The sequence below is a fragment of the Oncorhynchus nerka genome, linkage group LG26 (genome assembly GCF_034236695.1).
Source record: "Oncorhynchus nerka isolate Pitt River linkage group LG26, Oner_Uvic_2.0, whole genome shotgun sequence".
NCBI classification, from domain to species: Eukaryota; Metazoa; Chordata; class Actinopteri; order Salmoniformes; family Salmonidae; genus Oncorhynchus; species Oncorhynchus nerka.
In genome coordinates this window covers 56,540,345-56,562,922 of record NC_088421.1, presented here as the reverse complement: position 1 = coordinate 56,562,922, position 22,578 = coordinate 56,540,345, and the positions used below count along the sequence as shown (strand labels likewise).

General features: G+C 42.5%; 1 protein-coding gene across 1 annotated transcript in view; it reads left to right on the top strand.

Moving 5' to 3' along the window:
- Positions 1–644: 644 nt before the first annotated feature.
- LOC135564852 (phosphatidylinositol N-acetylglucosaminyltransferase subunit Q-like) overlaps positions 645–22,578 on the top strand; it is a 26,962-nt gene continuing 5,028 nt past the window's right edge. The window contains exons 1-8 of the mRNA XM_065010920.1: positions 645–810; positions 3,754–4,003; positions 4,532–4,718; positions 6,945–7,213; positions 15,566–15,762; positions 19,110–19,241; positions 19,442–19,562; positions 22,006–22,132. Of these exons, the coding sequence (XP_064866992.1) occupies positions 3,851–4,003; positions 4,532–4,718; positions 6,945–7,213; positions 15,566–15,762; positions 19,110–19,241; positions 19,442–19,562; positions 22,006–22,132 (1,186 nt within the window). The 5' untranslated portion in view covers positions 645–810; positions 3,754–3,850. The remainder of the gene's footprint in view (positions 811–3,753; positions 4,004–4,531; positions 4,719–6,944; positions 7,214–15,565; positions 15,763–19,109; positions 19,242–19,441; positions 19,563–22,005; positions 22,133–22,578) is intronic.

Below are 22,578 nucleotides of genomic sequence, written 5' to 3'. Positions count from 1 at the left end.
TAGCTATTCTTCTGAAATTTGACTTTCTTTGACATTTCAGGTGGAATTAAGATCTCGTCTAAATGAACAAGCTGTGTGCACAGGGGTGTAAAATATTATGGACAGTGGATGTGGGTTACTTATAACATCTACTTGTCTAAAGCTTTTTCAGCCCGCTCTTTTCCTGCAGTGTCATTCACAGAAGATAACACCTCTACAGTTGTTCTTCATTCAACAGAATGACCTCAAACAGCAAACAGCACGTCTGAACATTGAAGGTCAGAAATGTCATTTCGACGGTGATGTTTTCAAATTTTGTAATACTATATTCAAACGGATATTATGGCTGCCTTATTGAGTCGAACTGAAATTCCATGTTTGATTACAATCGTTTTGGTAGTAATGAAAAATGTGTCCTTTTCAACTGGCAGAAATGGATGGGATATTTTTTAAAGAATATTCAGTGGTAGTGGAATTCAGTGGCCATAATAAAGTGTAGTATTTTATGATTATATTTGATATTATTAGGCTAAATATCATGCTTTTTGTTGTGGCTGGAAATTATTATCAAACAGAGGGTTTAGTTCAGATTATTCACATAACTGCTACATCATCTCATCCAGCAATCCACCGGAACTCTTGTTACTGCAATGATATTCCAACCGGAGCGTAAATGTTGACGGTCTATCAACAACAAAGATGGCTACCAACAGACGCTAACTTCAATTTGACAATTGAAGGGTAAATCATGTAACGGTACGATCCCAAATCTGTTTGAAACGGTATTGACAAAAGCAGATTTCCTTCGAATAGAAATAAACAACCCTGCAGGTATGGAATATTTTTTATTATTTGCCGAAATGTTGTTAACTAGCTGAAGACGGATTTAGTCGTTACTAAGTTAGCTAACGTAAGCTAATGTCTGTCTCTTTGCACTGTGCGCCCAGTGTGGATAACTGCCTGCAGAATATATTATCACTGACATTGAAGATATGCATCACATCAGAGAGGAATACAGAAACTATTGTTGATTGCGGTGTCGCACAGCCTCCGAAGCTGGCTGGAGTGTGCACTAACTTCGATTAGGCCCTATTTGTGTTCATTTAATCAAAATAAGCGTCTCACTTTGTCTCAAACGTATACTGCAAAACTTCGATTAATGCCCAAAATAGTTTTAAATGTTATATTAACATGTAACGTAGTTTAGGCAGCAATAGTGCTGTTATAGATGTGACGGGAAACTAAAGCACGACAGCCAAATCAATAGTTAAGCCCACAGGCATGGTTGGCATGGAGACGAATGCAAGGCTCAATATTCTGAAGGACACAAAGAGGGCAGCAGTGGACAAAGGCAACGGAACTCCACTGAAACGGTCCGAAATGATTCGTTTGAGTTGACTAACAAACAGCTGGTCCTGATTCAAATGTCTGCTAACGGTTGGAGTGAGTCACTCTGACAACCCTCCTGATTCTTGGTCATGTTTATTAAACAAGATCGGCTCACACCACACGAGGACATTCACAATGTGACAAGATGAAACCCTGGTATACACAGTATAACTAAACTATATACAGACCTTAACTATGTTACTACTTTTTGGGGGAACTAGTGTAGGTATACTAATTATTGGTAACTAGTATAGCTGGGTAATGGGTATACTAATTATTGGTAACTAGTGTAGCTGGGTAATGGGTATACTAATTATTAGTAACTAGTGTAGCTGGGTAATGGGTATGCTAATTATTGGGAACTAGTGTAGCTGGGTAATGGGTATAGTAATTATTGGGAACTAGTGTAGCTGGGTAATGGGTATAGTAATTATTGGGAACTAGTGTAGCTGGGTCATGGGTATAGTAATTATTGGGAACTAGTGTAGCTGGGTCATGGGTATAGTAATTATTGGGAACTAGTGTAGCTGGGTAATGGGTATAGTAATTATTGGGAACTAGTGTAGCTGGGTAATGGGTATAGTAATTATTGGGAACTAGTGTAGCTGGGTAATGGGTATGCTAATTATTGGTAACTAGTATAGCTGGGTAATGGGTATAATAATTATTGGTAACTAGTGTAGCTGGGTAATGGGTTTAGTAATTATTGGTAACTAGTGTAGCTGGGTAATGGGTATACTAATTATTGGTAACTAGTGTAGCTGGGTAATGGGTATGCTAATTATTGGTAACTAGTGTAGCTGGGTAATGGGTATGCTAATTATTGGTAACTAGTGTAGCTGGGTAATGGGTCTGCTAATTATTGGTAACTAGTGTAGCTGGGTAATGGGTATGCTAATTATTGGTAACTAGTGTAGCTGGGTAATGGGTATAGTAATTATTGGGAACTAGTGTAGCTGGGTAATGGGTATGCTAATTATTGGTAACTAGTGTAGCTGGGTAATGGGTATACTAATTATTGGTAACTAGTGTAGCTGGGTAATGGGTATGCTAATTATTGGTAACTAGTGTAGCTGGGTAATGGGTATACTAATTATTAGTAACTAGTGTAGCTGGGTAATGGGTATGCTAATTATTGGTAACTAGTGTAGCTGGGTAATGGGTACTAATTATTGGTAACTAGTGTAGCTGGGTAATGGGTATAGTAATTATTGGGAACTAGTGTAGGTATACAAATTATTGGTAACTAGTGTAGCTGGGTAATGGGTATACTAATTATTAGTAACTAGTGTAGCTGGGTAATGGGTATACTGATTATTGGTAACTAGTGTAGCTGGGTAATGGGTATAGTAATTATTGGGAACTAGTGTAGCTGGGTAATGGGTATAGTAATTATTGGTAACTAGTGTAGGTGGGTAATGGGTATAGTAATTATTGGGAACTAGTGTAGGTGGGTAATGGGTATAGTAATTATTGGTAACTAGTGTAGCTGGGTAATGGGTATACTAATTATTGGTAACTAGTGTAGGTGGGTAATGGGTACTGATTATTGGTAACTAGTGTAGGTGGGTAATGGGTACTAATTATTGGTAACTAGTGTAGGTGGGTAATGGGTATTGTAATTATTGGAAACTAGTGTAGCTGGGTAATGGGTATACTAATTATTGGTAACTAGTGTAGGTGGGTAATGGGTACTGATTATTGGTAACTAGTGTAGGTGGGTAATGGGTATACTAATTATTGGTAACTAGTGTAGGTGGGTAATGGGTACTGATTATTGGTAACTAGTGTAGGTGGGTAATGGGTACTGATTATTGGGAACTAGTGTAGCTGGGTAATGGGTATAGTAATTATTGGTAACTAGTGTAGGTGGGTAATGGGTACTGATTATTGGTAACTAGTGTAGCTGGGTAATGGGTATACTAATTATTGGGAACTAGTGTAGGTGGGTAATGGGTATACTAATTATTGGGAACTAGTGTAGCTGGGTAATGGGTACTGATTATTGGTAACTAGTGTAGCTGGGTAATGGGTATACTAATTATTGGTAACTAGTGTAGGTGGGTAATGGGTACTGATTATTGGTAACTAGTGTAGGTGGGTAATGGGTACTGATTATTGGTAACTAGTGTAGCTGGGTAATGGGTATACTAATTATTGGGAACTAGTGTAGCTGGGTAATGGGTATACTAATTATTGGGAACTAGTGTAGCTGGGTAATGGGTATACTAATTATTGGGAACTAGTGTAGCTGGGTAATGGGTATACTAATTATTGGTAACTAGTGTAGCTGGGTAATGGGTACTAATTATTGGGAACTAGTGTAGCTGGGTAATGGGTATACTAATTATTTCATCCTTCACAAAATGTTTCTCCATTCAGCAGGTATCTGAAGACACTAGGCTAACCTGTGATCACCTACCCCAGGAGGTTAGACTGAAGGAGCGTGCCGGACCTCTGACCCCTGACTTCCAGTCCCACCATGGTGCTGAAGATATTCTTCCCTCAGTGCTGTAACAAGGCAGACAGCGGGCTGCTTGTGGGGCGATGGATCCCAGGACAGAACTCGGCCGTGGTGCTAGCTGTCATCCACTACCCCTTCATCCCTGGACAGGTCAAGCAGTACATCCACCAGGTAGAGTGTGTGTGTGTGTGTGTGTGTGTGTGTGTGTGTGTGTGTGTGTGTGTGTGTGTGTGTGTGTGTGTGTGTGTGTGTGTGTGTGTGTGTGTGTGTGTGTGTGTGTGTGTGTGTGTGTCAGTCAGTCAGTCAGTGTGTATCCGGGACAGCAGGTAGCCTAGTGGTTAGAGCGTTGGGCCAGTAACCGAAAGGTTGCTAGATCGAATCCCCGAGCTGACAAGGTAAAAATCTGTCGTTCTGCCCCTGAACAAGGCAGTTAACCCACTGTTCCCCGGTAGGCCGTCATTGTAAATAAGAATGTGTTCTTAACTGACCTGCCTAGTTAAATAAATGTTAAATATATATATATTTTTTAAATCTGTCAGTCACCCAATACCCCTTCATCCATTGTCAGGTCAAACAGTACATACAGCAGGTAGAGAGTGTGTGTGTTTTAACCTTCCTGTCCTGTCCCTGGTCCAGATGGTACATACAGCAGGTAGAGAGTGTGTGTGTTTTAACCTTCCTGTCCTGTCCCTGGTCCAGATGCGTGGCCAGAGTGGGGTGGATCTGACGGTGCTGGGCTCGTGGAGCATGCCCAAGGAGGGCCAGGAGGGCATGGAGAGTTTCCTCAGGGACCTCAGCACCATCTTCCCCCAGGGACAGTGGCTCCAGCTCAGTAGAGAGATGGGCAAGATAGGCTTCAGGTGTCACGTCCTCACAAGGGACCAGAGTAAGTCTCCGTTTGCATCCCAAGTGGCCCCTATCGTTCCCTATAAAAGACACCTACTTTTAACCAGGGCCCATGGGGTACATTTTACCCTCTGACCCATGGGCCCTGGTCAAAAGTAGTGCACTATGTAGGGAATAGGGTGCCATAGAGCTCTGGTCTAAAGTAGTGCACTATGTAGGGAATAGGGTGTTATTTGGGATGCAAACTTTGTAACAGCATCAAATGTGTTTTGTTTAGATTCAGAGACCACTCTCTTTGGAGATCAACTGTTGATATAGAATTATTGACGAATGGCTTTCTTATGAAATGAATGTTCTGTCTATAGACGGGCATCACTGTTTTCTCACACTGAAATGAATGTTCTGTCTGTAGACGGGCATCACTGTTTTCTCACACTGAAATGAATGTTCTGTCTATAGACGGGCATCACTGTTTTCTCACACTGAAATGAATGTTCTGTCTATAGACGTGCATCACTGTTTTCTCACACTGAAATGAATGTTCTGTCTATAGACGTGCATCACTGTTTTCTCACACTGAAATGAATGTTCTGTCTATAGACGTGCATCACTGTTTTCTCACACTGAAATGAATGTTCTGTCTGTAGACGTGCATCACTGTTTTCTCACACTGAAATGAATGTTCTGTCTGTAGACGTGCATCACTGTTTTCTCACACTGAAATGAATGTTCTGTCTATAGACGTGCATCACTGCATCACTGTTTTCTCACACTGAAATGAATGTTCTGTCTGTAGACGTGCATCACTGTTTTCTCACACTGAAATGAATGTTCTGTCTATAGACGTGCATCACTGCATCACTGTTTTCTCACACTGAAATGAATGTTCTGTCTATAGACGTGCATCACTGCATCACTGTTTTCTCACACTGAAATGAATGTTCTGTCTATAGACGTGCATCACTGCATCACTGTTTTCTCACACTGAAATGAATGTTCTGTCTATAGACGTGCATCACTGCATCACTGTTTTCTCACACTGAAATGAATGTTCTGTCTATAGACGTGCATCACTGTTTTCTCACACTGAAATGAATGTTCTGTCTATAGACGTGCATCACTGCATCACTGTTTTCTCACACTGAAATGAATGTTCTGTCTGTAGACGTGCATCACTGTTTTCTCACACTGAAATGAATGTTCTGTCTGTAGACCTGCATCACTGTTTTCTCACACTGAAATGAATGTTCTGTCTGTAGACGTGCATCACTGCATCACTGTTTTCTCACACTGAAATGAATGTTCTGTCTATAGACGTGCATCACTGCATCACTGTTTTCTCTCACACTGAAAATGAATGTTCTGTCTGTAGACGTGCATCACTGTTTTTCTCACACTGAAATGAATGTTCTGTCTATAGACGTGCATCACTGCATCACTGTTTTCTCACACTGAAATGAATGTTCTGTCTATAGACGTGCATCACTGCATCACTGTTTTTCTCACACTGAAATGAATGTTCTGTCTATAGATCGTGCATCAACTGCATCACTGTTTTCTCACACTGAAATGAATATTCTGTCTGTAGACGTGCATCACTGCATTTTTTCTCACACTGAAATGAATATTCTGTCTATAGACGTGCATCACTGTTTTCTCACACTGAAATGAATATTCTGTCTATAGACGTGCATCACTGTTTTCTCACACTGAAATGAATATTCTGTCTATAGACGTGCATCACTGTTTTCTCACACTGAAATGAATGTTCTGTCTATAGACGTGCATCACTGTTTTCTCACACTGAAATGAATGTTCTGTCTATAGACGTGCATCACTTTTTTCTCACACTGAAATGAATGTTCTGTCTATAGACCTGCATCACTGTTTTCTCACACTGAAATGAATGTTCTGTCTGTAGACGTGCATCACTGCATCACTGTTTTCTCACACTGAAATGAATGTTCTGTCTATAGACGTGCATCACTGCATCACTGTTTTCTCACACTGAAATGAATGTTCTGTCTGTAGACGTGCATCACTGTTTTCTCACACTGAAATGAATGTTCTGTCTATAGACGTGCATCACTGTTTTCTCATAGCAAAAGTAAGTTAACAAGAGTTTGTAAATTAGATGGCTTAATTCACTCTGCTCTTTTAATTCATAGAGACACAAATGTCTGTATATTTAATCAAAAGGCGATATTTCTGTTGTTATCATCATGCAGTGCATCTGTAATAAAATGTCCCTCTGCCCCTGCCGTAGATGGGAAGCTGATACAACAAGAAAAGGAGCTGAAAGAGGATGGTGGTGGAGAGAAAGGAGAGGGGAAGAAAGGAGGGAAGGGAGGAGAGGCCAAGAAAGGAGGAACAAAGAAAGGAGGAGGAGAGAATAAAGTAGAGGGAGAGGAAGGAGGAGAAGAGAAGGACAAGGTGATCTTTATCCACTATGAACAGAGGAAGGTCATGCTGTCTCAGCTGCACCCCATAGAGAACGGGGTTCCTGACCCTCAAACTGAGTCACAACTACCACAGGTGAGGACGTGGACTCACAGCCTGATTTACATGTAGATGTTGTTGCTCATTGAACACAGGGGTTTTCTATCCTCTCCTGTGTTGTTTACCTCTTATATTGTTGTTGTAATACATATGTGTTGTCTGTTGTTGTTGTTGTAATACATATGTGTTGTTGTTGTTATAATACATATGTGTTGTCTGTAATTGTTGTTGTTGTTGTTATAATACATATGTGTTGTCTGTAATTGTTGTTGTTGTTGTTATAATACATATGTGTTGTCTGTAATTGTTGTTGTTGTTGTTATAATACATATGTGTTGTCTGTAATTGTTGTTGTTGTTGTTATAATACATATGTGTTGTCTGTTGTTGTTGTTGTTATAATACATATGTGTTGTCTGTAATTGTTGTTGTTATAATACATATGTGTTGTCTGTTGTTGTTGTTGTTATAATACATATGTGTTGTCTGTTGTTGTTGTTATAATACATATGTGTTGTCTGTTGTTGTTGTTGTTGTTGTTGTTATAATACATATGTGTTGTCTGTAATTGTTGTTGTTGTTATAATACATATGTGTTGTCTGTTGTTGTTGTTGTTATACATATGTGTTGTCTGTTGTTGTTGTTGTTATACATATGTGTTGCCTGTTGTTGTTGTTGTTATAATACATATGTGTTGTCTGTTGTTGTTGTTGTTATAATACATATGTGTTGTCTGTTGTTGTTGTTGTTATAATACATATGTGTTGTCTGTTGTTGTTATAATACATATGTGTTGTCTGTTGTTGTTGTTGTTATACATATGTGTTGTCTGTTGTTGTTGTTGTTATAATACATATGTGTTGTCTGTTGTTGTTGTTGTTATAATACATATGTGTTGTCTGTTGTTGTTGTTGTTATACATATGTGTTGTCTGTTGTTGTTGTTGTTATAATACATATGTGTTGTCTGTTGTTGTTGTTGTTATAATACATATGTGTTGTCTGTTGTTGTTGTTGTTATAATACATATGTGTTGTCTGTTGTTGTTGTTGTTATACATATGTGTTGTCTGTTGTTGTTGTTGTTATAATACATATGTGTTGTCTGTTGTTGTTGTTGTTATAATACATATGTGTTGTCTGTTGTTGTTGTTGTTATACATATGTGTTGTCTGTTGTTGTTGTTGTCTGTTGTTGTAATACATATGTGTTGTCTGTTGTTGTTGTCTGTAATTGTTGTTGTTGTTATAATACATATGTGTTGTCTGTAATTGTTGTTGTTGTTATAATACATATGTGTTGTCTGTTGTTGTTGTTGTTGTTATACATATGTGTTGTCTGTTGTTGTAATACATATGTGTTGTCTGTTGTTGTTGTCTGTTGTTGTTGTTGTCTGTTGTTGTTGTTGTCTGTTGTTGTAATACATATGTGTTGTCTGTTGTTGTTGTTGTCTGTTGTTGTAATACATATGTGTTGTCTGTTGTTGTTGTAATACATATGTGTTGTCTGTTGTTGTTGTTGCTGCTGCAGGTGTTGTCTGTAATTGTTGTTGTTGCTGCTGCTGCAGGTGTTGTATGTAATTGTTGTTGTTGTTGCTGCAGGTGTTGTCTGTAATTGTTGTTGTTGTTGCTGCAGGTGTTGTATGTAATTGTTGTTGCTGCTGCAGGTGTTGTCTGTAATTGTTGTTGCTGCAGGTGTTGTCTGTAATTGTTGTTGCTGCAGGTGTTGTCTGTAATTGTTGTTGCTGCAGGTGTTGTCTGTAATTGTTGTTGCTGCAGGTGTTGTCTGTAATTGTTGCTGCTGCAGGTGTTGTCTGTAATTGTTGCTGCTGCAGGTGTTGTCTGTAATTGTTGTTGCTGCAGGTGTTGTCTGTAATTGTTGCTGCTGCAGGTGTTGTCTGTAATTGTTGTTGCTGCAGGTGTTGTCTGTAATTGTTGCTGCTGCAGGTGTTGTCTGTAATTGTTGTTGTTGCTGCAGGTGTTGTCTGTAATTGTTGTTGTTGCTGCTGCAGGTGTTGTCTGTAATTGTTGTTGTTGCTGCTGCAGGTGTTGTCTGTAATTGTTGTTGTTGCTGCAGGTGTTGTCTGTAATTGTTGTTGTTGCTGCTGCAGGTGTTGTCTGTAATTGTTGTTGCTGCTGCAGGTGTTGTCTGTAATTGTTGTTGCTGCTGCAGGTGTTGTCTGTAATTGTTGTTGTTGCTGCTGCAGGTGTTGTCTGTAATTGTTGTTGTTGCTGCTGCAGGTGTTGTCTGTAGTTGTTGTTGTTGCTGCAGGTGTTGTCTGTAATTGTTGCTGCTGCTGCAGGTGTTGTCTGTAATTGTTGTTGTTGCTGCTGCAGGTGTTGTCTGTAATTGTTGCTGTTGTTGCTGCAGGTGTTGTCTGTAATTGTTGTTGTTGTTGCTGCAGGTGTTGTCTGTAATTGTTGTTGCTGCTGCAGGTGTTGTCTGTAATTGTTGTTGTTGTTGCTGCAGGTGTTGTCTGTAATTGTTGTTGTTGCTGCTGCAGGTGTTGTCTGTAATTGTTGTTGTTGTTGCTGCAGGTGTTGTCTGTAATTGTTGTTGTTGTTGCTGCAGGTGTTGTCTGTAATTGTTGTTGCTGCTGCAGGTGTTGTCTGTAATTGTTGTTGTTGCTGCAGGTGTTGTCTGTAATTGTTGTTGTTGCTGCTGCAGGTGTTGTCTGTAATTGTTGTTGTTGCTGCAGGTGTTGTCTGTAATTGTTGTTGTTGTTGCTGCAGGTGTTGTCTGTAATTGTTGTTGTTGCTGCAGGTGTTGTCTGTAATTGTTGTTGTTGTTGCTGCAGGTGTCTGTAATTGTTGTTGTTGCTGCAGGTGTTGTCTGTAATTGTTGTTGTTGTTGCTGCAGGTGTTGTCTGTAATTGTTGTTGTTGTTGCTGCAGGTGTTGTCTGTAGTTGTTGTTGTTGTTGCTGCAGGTGTTGTCTGTAATTGTTGTTGTTGTTGCTGCAGGTGTTGTCTGTAATTGTTGTTGTTGTTGCTGCAGGTGTTGTCTGTAATTGTTGTTGTTGCTGCAGGTGTTGTCTGTAGTTGTTGTTGCTGCAGGTGTTGTCTGTAGTTGTTGTTGCTGCAGGTTGTTGTCTGTAATTGTTGTTGTTGTTGCTGCTGCTGCAGGTGTTGTCTGTAATTGTTGTTGTTGTTGCTGCTGCTGCAGGTGTTGTCTGTAATTGTTGTTGTTGCTGCTGCAGGTGTTGTCTGTAATTGTTGTTGCTGCAGGTGTTGTCTGTAGTTGTTGTTGCTGCAGGTTGTTGTCTGTAATTGTTGTTGTTGTTGTTGTTCCTGCTGCAGGTGTTGTCTGTAATTGTTGTTGCTGCTGCTGCAGGTGTTGTCTGTAATTGTTGTTGCTGCAGGTGTTGTCTGTAGTTGTTGTTGCTGCAGGTTGTTGTCTGTAATTGTTGTTGTTGTTGTTGTTGCTGCAGGTGTTGTCTGTAATTGTTGTTGTTGCTGCAGGTGTTGTCTGTAATTGTTGTTGCTGCTGCTGCAGGTGTTGTCTGTAATTGTTGCTGTTGCTGCTGCTGCAGGTGTTGTCTGTAATTGTTGTTGTTGTTGCTGCAGGTGTTGTCTGTAATTGTTGTTGTTGTAGCTGCAGGTGTTGTCTGTAATTGTTGCTGCTGCTGCAGGTGTTGTCTGTAATTGTTGCTGCTGCTGCTGCAGGTGTTGTCTGTAATTGTTGTTGTTGCTGCAGGTGTTGTCTGTAATTGTTGTTGTTGCTGCAGGTGTTGTCTGTAATTGTTGTTGTTGTTGCTGCAGGTGTTGTCTGTAATTGTTGTTGCTGCTGCAGGTGTTGTCTGTAATTGTTGTTGTTGTTGCTGCAGGTGTTGTCTGTAATTGTTGTTGTTGCTGCAGGTGTTGTCTGTAATTGTTGTTGTTGCTGCAGGTGTTGTCTGTAATTGTTGTTGTTGCTGCTGCAGGTGTTGTCTGTAATTGTTGTTGCTGCTGCAGGTGTTGTCTGTAATTGTTGTTGTTGTTGCTGCAGGTGTTGTCTGTAATTGTTGTTGTTGCTGCAGGTGTTGTATGTAATTGTTGTTGTTGCTGCTGCAGGTGTTGTCTGTAATTGTTGTTGTTGTTGCTGCAGGTGTTGTCTGTAATTGTTGTTGTTGTTGCTGCAGGTGTTGTCTGTAATTGTTGTTGTTGCTGCTGCAGGTGTTGTCTGTAATTGTTGTTGTTGCTGCAGGTGTTGTATGTAATTGTTGTTGTTGTTGCTGCAGGTGTTGTCTGTAATTGTTGTTGTTGCTGCTGCAGGTGTTGTCTGTAATTGTTGCTGCTGCTGCTGCAGGTGTTGTCTGTAATTGTTGTTGTTGTTGCTGCAGGTGTTGTCTGTAATTGTTGTTGTTGTTGCTGCAGGTGTTGTCTGTAATTGTTGCTGCTGCTGCTGCAGGTGTTGTCTGTAATTGTTGTTGCTGCAGGTGTTGTCTGTAATTGTTGTTGTTGTTGCTGCAGGTGTTGTCTGTAATTGTTGTTGTTGCTGCTGCAGGTGTTGTCTGTAATTGTTGTTGTTGCTGCAGGTGTTGTCTGTAATTGTTGTTGCTGCAGGTGTTGTCTGTAATTGTTGTTGTTGTTGTTGTTGCAGGTGTTGTCTGTAATTGTTGTTGCTGCTGCTGCTGCAGGTGTTGTCTGTAATTGTTGTTGTTGCTGCTGCAGGTGTTGTCTGTAATTGTTGTTGTTGTTGTTGCTGCAGGTGTTGTCTGTAATTGTTGTTGTTGCTGCTGCAGGTGTTGTCTGTAATTGTTGTTGTTGCTGCTGCAGGTGTTGTCTGTAATTGTTGTTGTTGCTGCAGGTGTTGTCTGTAATTGTTGTTGTTGCTGCTGCAGGTGTTGTCTGTAATTGTTGTTGTTGCTGCTGCAGGTGTTGTCTGTAATTGTTGTTGTTGCTGCTGCAGGTGTTGTCTGTAATTGTTGTTGTTGTTGCTGCAGGTGTTGTCTGTAATTGTTGTTGCTGCTGCAGGTGTTGTCTGTAATTGTTGTTGCTGCAGGTGTTGTCTGTAATTGTTGTTGCTGCAGGTGTTGTCTGTAATTGTTGTTGCTGCAGGTGTTGTCTGTAATTGTTGTTGCTGCAGGTGTTGTCTGTAATTGTTGCTGCTGCAGGTGTTGTCTGTAATTGTTGTTGTTGTTGCTGCAGGTGTTGTCTGTAATTGTTGTTGTTGTTGCTGCAGGTGTTGTCTGTAGTTGTTGTTGTTGTTGTTGCTGCAGGTGTTGTCTGTAATTGTTGTTGTTGTTGCTGCAGGTGTTGTCTGTAATTGTTGTTGTTGTTGCTGCAGGTGTTGTCTGTAATTGTTGTTGTTGCTGCAGGTGTTGTCTGTAGTTGTTGTTGCTGCAGGTGTTGTCTGTAGTTGTTGTTGCTGCAGGTTGTTGTCTGTAATTGTTGTTGTTGTTGCTGCTGCTGCAGGTGTTGTCTGTAATTGTTGTTGTTGCTGCTGCAGGTGTTGTCTGTAATTGTTGTTGTTGTTGCTGCAGGTGTTGTCTGTAATTGTTGTTGTTGCTGCAGGTGTTGTCTGTAATTGTTGTTGCTGCTGCAGGTGTTGTCTGTAATTGTTGTTGTTGCTGCTGCAGGTGTTGTCTGTAATTGTTGTTGTTGCTGCAGGTGTTGTCTGTAATTGTTGTTGTTGCTGCAGGTGTTGTCTGTAATTGTTGTTGTTGCTGCTGCAGGTGTTGTCTGTAATTGTTGTTGTTGTTGCTGCAGGTGTTGTCTGTAATTGTTGTTGTTGCTGCAGGTGTTGTCTGTAATTGTTGTTGTTGTTGTTGCTGCTGCAGGTGTTGTCTGTAATTGTTGTTGTTGCTGCAGGTGTTGTCTGTAATTGTTGTTGTTGCTGCTGCAGGTGTTGTCTGTAATTGTTGTTGTTGCTGCAGGTGTTGTCTGTAATTGTTGTTGTTGTTGCTGCAGGTGTTGTCTGTAATTGTTGTTGTTGCTGCAGGTGTTGTCTGTAATTGTTGTTGCTGCTGCTGCAGGTGTTGTCTGTAATTGTTGTTGCTGCAGGTGTTGTCTGTAATTGTTGTTGTTGTTGTTGTTGCTGCAGGTGTTGTCTGTAATTGTTGTTGTTGTTGCTGCAGGTGTTGTCTGTAATTGTTGTTGTTGTTGCTGCAGGTGTTGTCTGTAATTGTTGTTGTTGCTGCTGCAGGTGTTGTATGTAATTGTTGTTGTTGCTGCTGCAGGTGTTGTCTGTAATTGTTGTTGTTGTTGCTGCAGGTGTTGTCTGTAATTGTTGCTGCTGCAGGTGTTGTCTGTAATTGTTGTTGTTGTCTGCTGCAGGTGTTGTATGTAATTGTTGTTGCTGCTGCAGGTGTTGTCTGTAATTGTTGTTGTTGTCTGCTGCAGGTGTTGTATGTAATTGTTGTTGCTGCTGCAGGTGTTGTCTGTAATTGTTGTTGTTGCTGCTGCAGGTGTTGTCTGTAATTGTTGTTGTTGCTGCTGCAGGTGTTGTCTGTAATTGTTGTTGTTGTTGCTGCAGGTGTTGTCTGTAATTGTTGTTGCTGCTGCTGCAGGTGTTGTCTGTAATTGTTGTTGCTGCAGGTGTTGTCTGTAATTGTTGTTGCTGCAGGTGTTGTCTGTAATTGTTGTTGTTGTTGTTGTTGCTGCAGGTGTTGTCTGTAATTGTTGTTGTTGTTGCTGCAGGTGTTGTCTGTAATTGTTGTTGTTGTTGCTGCAGGTGTTGTCTGTAATTGTTGTTGTTGCTGCTGCAGGTGTTGTATGTAATTGTTGTTGTTGCTGCAGGTGTTGTCTGTAATTGTTGTTGTTGTTGCTGCAGGTGTTGTCTGTAATTGTTGTTGTTGTTGCTGCAGGTGTTGTCTGTAATTGTTGCTGCTGCAGGTGTTGTCTGTAATTGTTGTTGTTGCTGCAGGTGTTGTCTGTAATTGTTGTTGTTGCTGCTGGTGTTGTCTGTAATTGTTGTTGTTGTTGCTGCAGGTGTTGTCTGTAATTGTTGTTGTTGCTGCAGGTGTTGTCTGTAATTGTTGTTGTTGCTGCTGCAGGTGTTGTCTGTAATTGTTGTTGTTGTTGCTGCAGGTGTTGTCTGTAATTGTTGTTGTTGCTGCTGCAGGTGTTGTATGTAATTGTTGTTGTTGCTGCTGCAGGTGTTGTCTGTAATTGTTGTTGTTGTTGCTGCAGGTGTTGTCTGTAATTGTTGCTGCTGCAGGTGTTGTCTGTAATTGTTGTTGTTGCTGCAGGTGTTGTCTGTAATTGTTGTTGTTGTTGCTGCAGGTGTTGTCTGTAATTGTTGCTGCTGCTGCAGGTGTTGTCTGTAATTGTTGTTGTTGTTGCTGCAGGTGTTGTCTGTAATTGTTGTTGTTGTTGCTGCAGGTGTTGTCTGTAATTGTTGTTGTTGCTGCAGGTGTTGTCTGTAATTGTTGTTGTTGCTGCAGGTGTTGTCTGTAATTGTTGTTGCTGCAGGTGTTGTCTGTAATTGTTGTTGTTGCTGCTGCAGGTGTTGTCTGTAATTGTTGTTGTTGCTGCTGCAGGTGTTGTCTGTAATTGTTGTTGTTGCTGCTGCAGGTGTTGTCTGTAATTGTTGTTGTTCCTGCTGCAGGTGTTGTCTGTAATTGTTGTTGTTGTTGTTGCTGCTGCAGGTGTTGTCTGTAATTGTTGTTGTTGTTGTTGCTGCTGCAGGTGTTGTCTGTAATTGTTGTTGTTGCTGCTGCTGCTGCAGGTGTTGTCTGTAATTGTTGTTGTTGTTGTTGTTGCTGCAGGTGTTGTCTGTAATTGTTGTTGTTGCTGCAGGTGTTGTCTGTAATTGTTGTTGCTGCAGGTGTTGTCTGTAATTGTTGTTGTTGCTGCTGCAGGTGTTGTCTGTAATTGTTGTTGTTGCTGCTGCAGGTGTTGTCTGTAATTGTTGTTGTTCCTGCTGCAGGTGTTGTCTGTAATTGTTGTTGTTGTTGTTGCTGCTGCAGGTGTTGTCTGTAATTGTTGTTGTTGTTGCTGCTGCAGGTGTTGTCTGTAATTGTTGTTGTTGTTGTTGTTGCTGCAGGTGTTGTCTGTAATTGTTGTTGTTGCTGCTGCAGGTGTTGTCTGTAATTGTTGTTGTTGCTGCTGCTGCTGCAGGTGTTGTCTGTAATTGTTGTTGTTGTTGTTGTTGCTGCAGGTGTTGTCTGTAATTGTTGTTGTTGTTGCTGCAGGTGTTGTCTGTAATTGTTGTTGTTGCTGCAGGTGTTGTCTGTAATTGTTGTTGTTGTTGTTGTTGCTGCAGGTGTTGTCTGTAATTGTTGTTGTTGCTGCTGCAGGTGTTGTCTGTAATTGTTGTTGTTGCTGCAGGTGTTGTCTGTAATTGTTGTTGTTGCTGCTGCAGGTGTTGTCTGTAATTGTTGTTGTTGTTGTTGTTGCTGCAGGTTGTTGTCTGTAATTGTTGTTGTTGTTGCTGCAGGTGTTGTATGTAATTGTTGTTGCTGCTGCAGGTGTTTGGGACAGTGTGTCAGAGTGAGCCGCTGTTCTTCCTGGATAAGTATGATGACGGTCCAGTGAAGATGACCCACTGGCAATCAGAGGGACGGGAGGGATCCATTATAGTAGAACTGATGAAACAGGCCTCGACACCGCTCTGTCTGCTAACCACCTGGATGCTAACACTGTGGACCAGCCTCTGTAGTAGCAGGTAAGGGGTGTGTACCTGTCTGTCTGCTAGTACTAACACTGTCTGTCTGCTACCTGTCTGTCTGCTACCACCTGGATGCTAACACTGTGGACCAGCCTCTGTAGTAGCAGGTAAGGGTGTGTCAGTACCTGTCTGTCTGCTAACCACCTGGATGCTAACACTGTGGACCAGCCTCTGTAGTAGCAGGTAAGGGGTGTGTCAGTACCTGTCTGTCTGCTAACCACCTGGATGCTAACACTGTGGACCAGCCTCTGTAGTAGCAGGTAAGGGGTGTGTCAGTACCTGTCTGTCTGCTAACCACCTGGATGCTAACACTGTGGACCAGCCTCTGTAGTAGCAGGTAAGGGGTGTGTCAGTACCTGTCTGTCTGCTAACCACCTGGATACTAACACTGTGGACCAGCCTCTGTAGTAGCAGGTAAGGGGTGTGTCAGTACCTGTCTGTCTGCTAACCACCTGGATACTAACACTGTGGACCAGCCTCTGTAGTAGCAGGTAAGGGGTGTGTGTCAGTACCTGTCTGTCTGCTAACCACCTGGATGCTAACACTGTGGACCAGCCTCTGTAGTAGCAGGTAAGGGGTGTGTCAGTACCTGTCTCTGCTAACCACCTGGATACACTGTGGATCCTGTACGTTCGTCAGTTGCAACTCTTTATGTGCCAAGAGACACTGACCCAGTTCATCTGTCTGTCTGTCAATATCCCCCTAGAATAGTGTGTCTGTCTGTCTGTCAATATCCCCCTAGAATAGTGTGTCTGTCTGTCTCTGTCTCCCAGGATATTGAATGTGTTCATCTGTCTGTCTGTCTGTCTCCCAGGGTTTTGCATGTGTCTGTCTGTCTCCCAGGATATTGAATATGTCTGTCTGTCTCCCAGGATATTGAATGTGTCTGTCTGTCTGTCTCCGCAGGATATTGAATGTGTCTGTCTGTCTGTCTCCAGGATATTGAATGTGTCTGTCTGTCTGTCTCCAGGATATTGAATGTGTCTGTCTGTCTGTCTCCAGGATATTGAATGTGTCTGTCTGTCTGTCTCCCCAGGATATTGAATGTGTCTGTCTGTCTGTCTCCCCAGGATATTGAATGTGTCTGTCTGTCACCCCAGGATATTGAATGTGTCTGTCTGTCTCCCCAGGATATTGAATGTGTCTGTCTGTCTCCCCAGGATATTGAATGTGTCTGTCTGTCTGTCTGTCTGTCTCCGCAGGATATTGAATGTGTCTGTCTCCGCAGGATATTGAATGTGTCTGTCTGTCTGTCTCCAGGATATTGAATGTGTCTGTCTGTCTGTCTCCAGGATATTGAATGTGTCTGTCTGTCTCCCCAGGATATTGAATGTGTCTGTCTGTCTCCAGGATATTGAATGTGTCTGTCTGTCTCCAGGATATTGAATGTGTCTGTCTGTCTGTCTCCCCAGGATATTGAATGTGTCTGTCTGTCTGTCTGTCTCCGCAGGATATTGAATGTGTCTGTCTGTCTGTCTCCAGGATATTGAATGTGTCTGTCTGTCTCCCCAGGATATTGAATGTGTCTGTCTGTCTGTCTCCCCAGGATATTGAATGTGTCTGTCTGTCTGTCTCCCCAGGATATTGAATGTGTCTGTCTGTCTGTCTCCAGGATATTGAATGTGTCTGTCTGTCTGTCTGTCTCCAGGATATTGAATGTGTCTGTCTGTCTGTCTGTCTCCAGGATATTGAATGTGTCTGTCTGTCTGTCTGTCTCCCCAGGATATTGAATGTGTCTGTCTGTCTGTCTCCCCAGGATATTGAATGTGTCTGTCTGTCTCCAGGATATTGAATGTGTCTGTCTGTCTGTCTCCAGGATATTGAATGTGTCTGTCTGTCTGTCTCCAGGATATTGAATGTGTCTGTCTGTCTCCAGGATATTGAATGTGTCTGTCTGTCTGTCTCCGCAGGATATTGAATGTGTCTGTCTGTCTGTCTCCAGGATATTGAATGTGTCTGTCTGTCTGTCTCCAGGATATTGAATGTGTCTGTCTGTCTGTCTCCAGGATATTGAATGTGTCTGTCTGTCTGTCTCCCCAGGATATTGAATGTGTCTGTCTGTCTGTCTCCCCAGGATATTGAATGTGTCTGTCTGTCACCCCAGGATATTGAATGTGTCTGTCTGTCTCCCCAGGATATTGAATGTGTCTGTCTGTCTCCCCAGGATATTGAATGTGTCTGTCTGTCTCCGCAGGATATTGAATGTGTCTGTCTGTCTGTCTCCAGGATATTGAATGTGTCTGTCTGTCTGTCTCCAGGATATTGAATGTGTCTGTCTGTCTCCCCAGGATATTGAATGTGTCTGTCTGTCTCCAGGATATTGAATGTGTCTGTCTGTCTGTCTCCCCAGGATATTGAATGTGTCTGTCTGTCTGTCTGTCTCCGCAGGATATTGAATGTGTCTGTCTGTCTGTCTCCAGGATATTGAATGTGTCTGTCTGTCTCCCCAGGATATTGAATGTGTCTGTCTGTCTGTCTCCCCAGGATATTGAATGTGTCTGTCTGTCTGTCTCCCCAGGATATTGAATGTGTCTGTCTGTCTGTCTCCAGGATATTGAATGTGTCTGTCTGTCTGTCTGTCTCCAGGATATTGAATGTGTCTGTCTGTCTGTCTCCAGGATATTGAATGTGTCTGTCTGTCTGTCTGTCTCCCCAGGATATTGAATGTGTCTGTCTGTCTGTCTGTCTCCCCAGGATATTGAATGTGTCTGTCTGTCTGTCTGTCTCCCCAGGATATTGAATGTGTCTGTCTGTCTGTCTCCCCAGGATATTGAATGTGTCTGTCTGTCTGTCTCCCCAGGATATTAAATGTGTCTGTCTGTCTGTCTCCCCAGGATATTGAATGTGTCTGTCTGTCTGTCTCCCCAGGATATTGAATGTGTCTGTCTGTCTCCCCAGGATATTGAATGTGTCTGTCTGTCTCCCCAGGATATTGAATGTGTCTGTCTGTCTCCAGGATATTGAATGTGTCTGTCTGTCTCTCCAGGATATTGAATGTGTCTGTCTGTCTCCCCAGGATATTGAATGTGTCTGTCTGTCTGTCTCCCCAGGATATTGAATGTGTCTGTCTGTCTGTCTCCCCAGGATATTGAATGTGTCTGTCTGTCTGTCTCCCCAGGATATTGAATGTGTCTGTCTGTCTCCAGGATATTGAATGTGTCTGTCCCCAGGATATTGAATGTGTCTGTCTGTCTCCAGGATATTGAATGTGTCTGTCTGTCTCCAGGATATTGAATGTGTCTGTCTGTCTCCAGGATATTGAATGTGTCTGTCTGTCTCTCCAGGATATTGAATGTGTCTGTCTGTCTCTCCAGGATATTGAATGTGTCTGTCTGTCTCTCCAGGATATTGAATGTGTACCCGATGAGGTTAATCTCCAGTAAGTTGTCTACGTGTGTCCAGCTGAGCTACAGAACCGAACACCTTCAGACAGTCTGCTCTCCTACCAGAGCCACCGCACACAACCACTTCATGAGGTAGAGACCACACACACACACACACACACACACACACACACACACACAGCCATGTGGCAGACTGGCTACAAGATGGTATCTAACTCACCCCATTGCGTCTCAAATCGCACACTATTCCCTGTTATAGTGCAGTGCATTTGACCAGAGCCCTATTGACCTCGGGTCAAAAGTAGTGACTCTCTCTCTTTCTCTCCACACAGGAAAGCCAATATCTTTGTGTCGTTCTTTGTGGATGTGTCTCTGGGCCTGCTGCTGGTATCGTGGATGTATAGAGAGAACCGTATAGGCAAACTGGCCAACACACTGGTACCTGCTGCTGACGTAAGACATCATGGACAACATTTCCCCAGTGCAAAAGCAATGTACAACAATTACCTTTAAACCTCATTTATAATCTGTCAGAGAGATTATCTTTAAAATAAAAATGTCTTCAACAACGTTCAGTATCGAGAGGTGACTATTTCTGTATTGCTCAGTTGACTCTAGTTACATTACCACCTCCGTAAAACTCACATTGGTGACGATGAGCTTCAAATGAAATCACGTTGCCTCATTATCAAGAGGTTCAGGGTCGTTTTTGCCCTACGAAATATCCCCCTCGCTATCCCCCTCAATATCCCCCTCAATATCCCCCTCAATATCCAACCCAATATCCCCCTCAATATCCAACCCAATATCCCCCTAGAATACTAGAATAACCCCCTCAATATCCAACCCAATACCCCCTAGAATAACCCCCTCAATATCCAACCCAATATCCCCTAGAATATCCCCCTCAATATCCCCCAATAGAATATCCCCTAGAATAACCCCCCTCAATATCCAACCCAATATCCCCTAGAATAACCCCTAGAATAACCCCCTCAATATCCAACCCAATATCCCCTAGAATAACCCCTCAATATCAACCCAATATCCCCCTTGAATATCCCCCTCAATATCCAACCCAATATCCCCTAGAATATCCCCTAGAATAACCCCCTCAATATCCAACCCAATAACCCCTCAATATCCAACCCAATATCCCCCTAGAATATCCCCCTCAATATCCAACCCAATATCCCCTAGAATAACCCCTCAATATCCAACCCAATATCCCCTAGAATAACCCCCTCAATATCCAACCCAATATCCCCCTAGAATAACCCCCTCAATATCCAACCCAATATCCCCTAGAATATCCCCTAGAATATCCCCCTCAATATCCAACCCAATATCCCCTAGAATAACCCCTCAATATCCAACCCAATATCCCCTAGAATATCCCCTAGAATAACCCCCTCAATATCCAACCCAATATCCCCTAGAATAACCCCTCAATATCCAACCCAATATCCCCTAGAATATCCCCTAGAATAACCCCCTCAATATCCAACCCAATATCCCCCTAGAATAACCCCTCAATATCCAACCCAATATCCCCTAGAATATCCCCCTCAATATCCAACCCAATATCCCCTAGAATATCCCCTAGAATAACCCCTCAATATCAACCCAATATCCCCTAGAATATCCCCCTCAATATCAACCCAATATCCCCCTAGAATAACCCCCTCAATATCCAACCCAATATCCCCCTAGAATAACCCCCTCAATATCCAACCCAATATCCCCTAGAATAACCCCTCAATATCCAACCCAATATCCCCCTAGAATAACCCCCTCAATATCCCCTAGAATAACCCCCTCAATATCCAACCCAATATCCCCTAGAATAACCCCTCAATAATCCCCTGATCAATATCCCCTAGAATATCCCCCTAGAATAACCCCCTCAATATCCAACCCAATATCCCCCTAGAATATCCCCCCTCAATAATCTTTATCTCTGAGTATGTGTGCTGATCTAGGATCAGTTTAGCCTTTTAGATCACAAGGAATAAGATAACATGGACCGAGGGGAGCTGATACAATCATATTCCCACGTCCCTCCTGTCCATTATAATCATGTTCATTATGATCTAGGATCAGGCCCTCCTGTCCATTATAATCATATTCATTATGATCTAGGGTCAGGTCCTCCTGTCCATTATAATCATATTCATTATGATCTAGGATCAGGCCCTCCTGTCCATTATAATTATGTTCATTATGATCTAGGATCAGTTTAGCCTTTTAGATCACAAGGAATAAGATAACATGGACCTAGGGAGCTGATACATACGGATCCCCACGTCCCTCCTGTCCATTATAATTATGTTCATTATGATCTAGGATCAGGCCCTCCTCTCCATTATAATCATGTTCATTATGATCTAGGATCAGGCCCTCCTCTCCATTATAATCATGTTCATTATGATCTAGGATCAGGCCCTCCTCTCCATTATAATCATGTTCATTATGATCTAGGATCAGGCCCTCCTCTCCATTATAATCATGTTCATTATGATCTAGGATCAGGTCCTCCTGTCCATTATAATCATATTCATTATGATCTAGGATCAGGCCCTCCTCTCCATTATAATCATATTCATTATGATCTAGGATCAGGCCCTCCTCTCCATTATAATCATGTTCATTATGATCTAGGATCAGGCCCTCCTCTCCATTATAATCATATTCATTATGATCTAGGGTCAGGTCCTCCTGTCCATTATAATCATATTCATTATGATCTAGGGTCAGGTCCTCCTGTCCATTATAATCATATTCATTATGATCTAGGATCAGGCCCTCCTCTCCATTATAATCATATTCATTATGATCTAGGGTCAGGTCCTCCTCTCCATGTAATCTGATTCATTGTTGTGTGTTTTGTTGTTAGCATGTAGCTAAAGAGCTGGAGGAGCTGTTGCAGTGGCTGATGGGAGCTCCAGCTGGTCTGAAGATGAACCGGGCTCTAGACCAGGTGTTAGGACGATTCTTCCTCTACCATATACACCTGTGGATCAGTGAGTCACACACACACACACCCATGCCCCTCCTCCACACACACAAACACCCATGCCCCTCCTCCACACACACACACACCCATGCCCCTCCTCCACACACACAAACACCCATGCCCCTCCTCCACACACACACACACCCATGCCCCTCCTCCACACACACAAACACCCATGCCCCTCCTCCACACACACACACACACCCATGCCCCTCCTCCACACACACAAACACCCATGGCCCTCCTCCACACACACAAACACCCATGGCCCTCCTCCACACACACACACACCCATGCCCCTCCTCCACACACACACACACCCATGGCCCTCCTCCACACACACACACACCCATGGCCCTCCTCCACACACACAAACACCCATGGCCCTCCTCCACACACACACACCCATGCCCCTCCTCCACACACACACACACCTATGGCCCTCCTCCACAC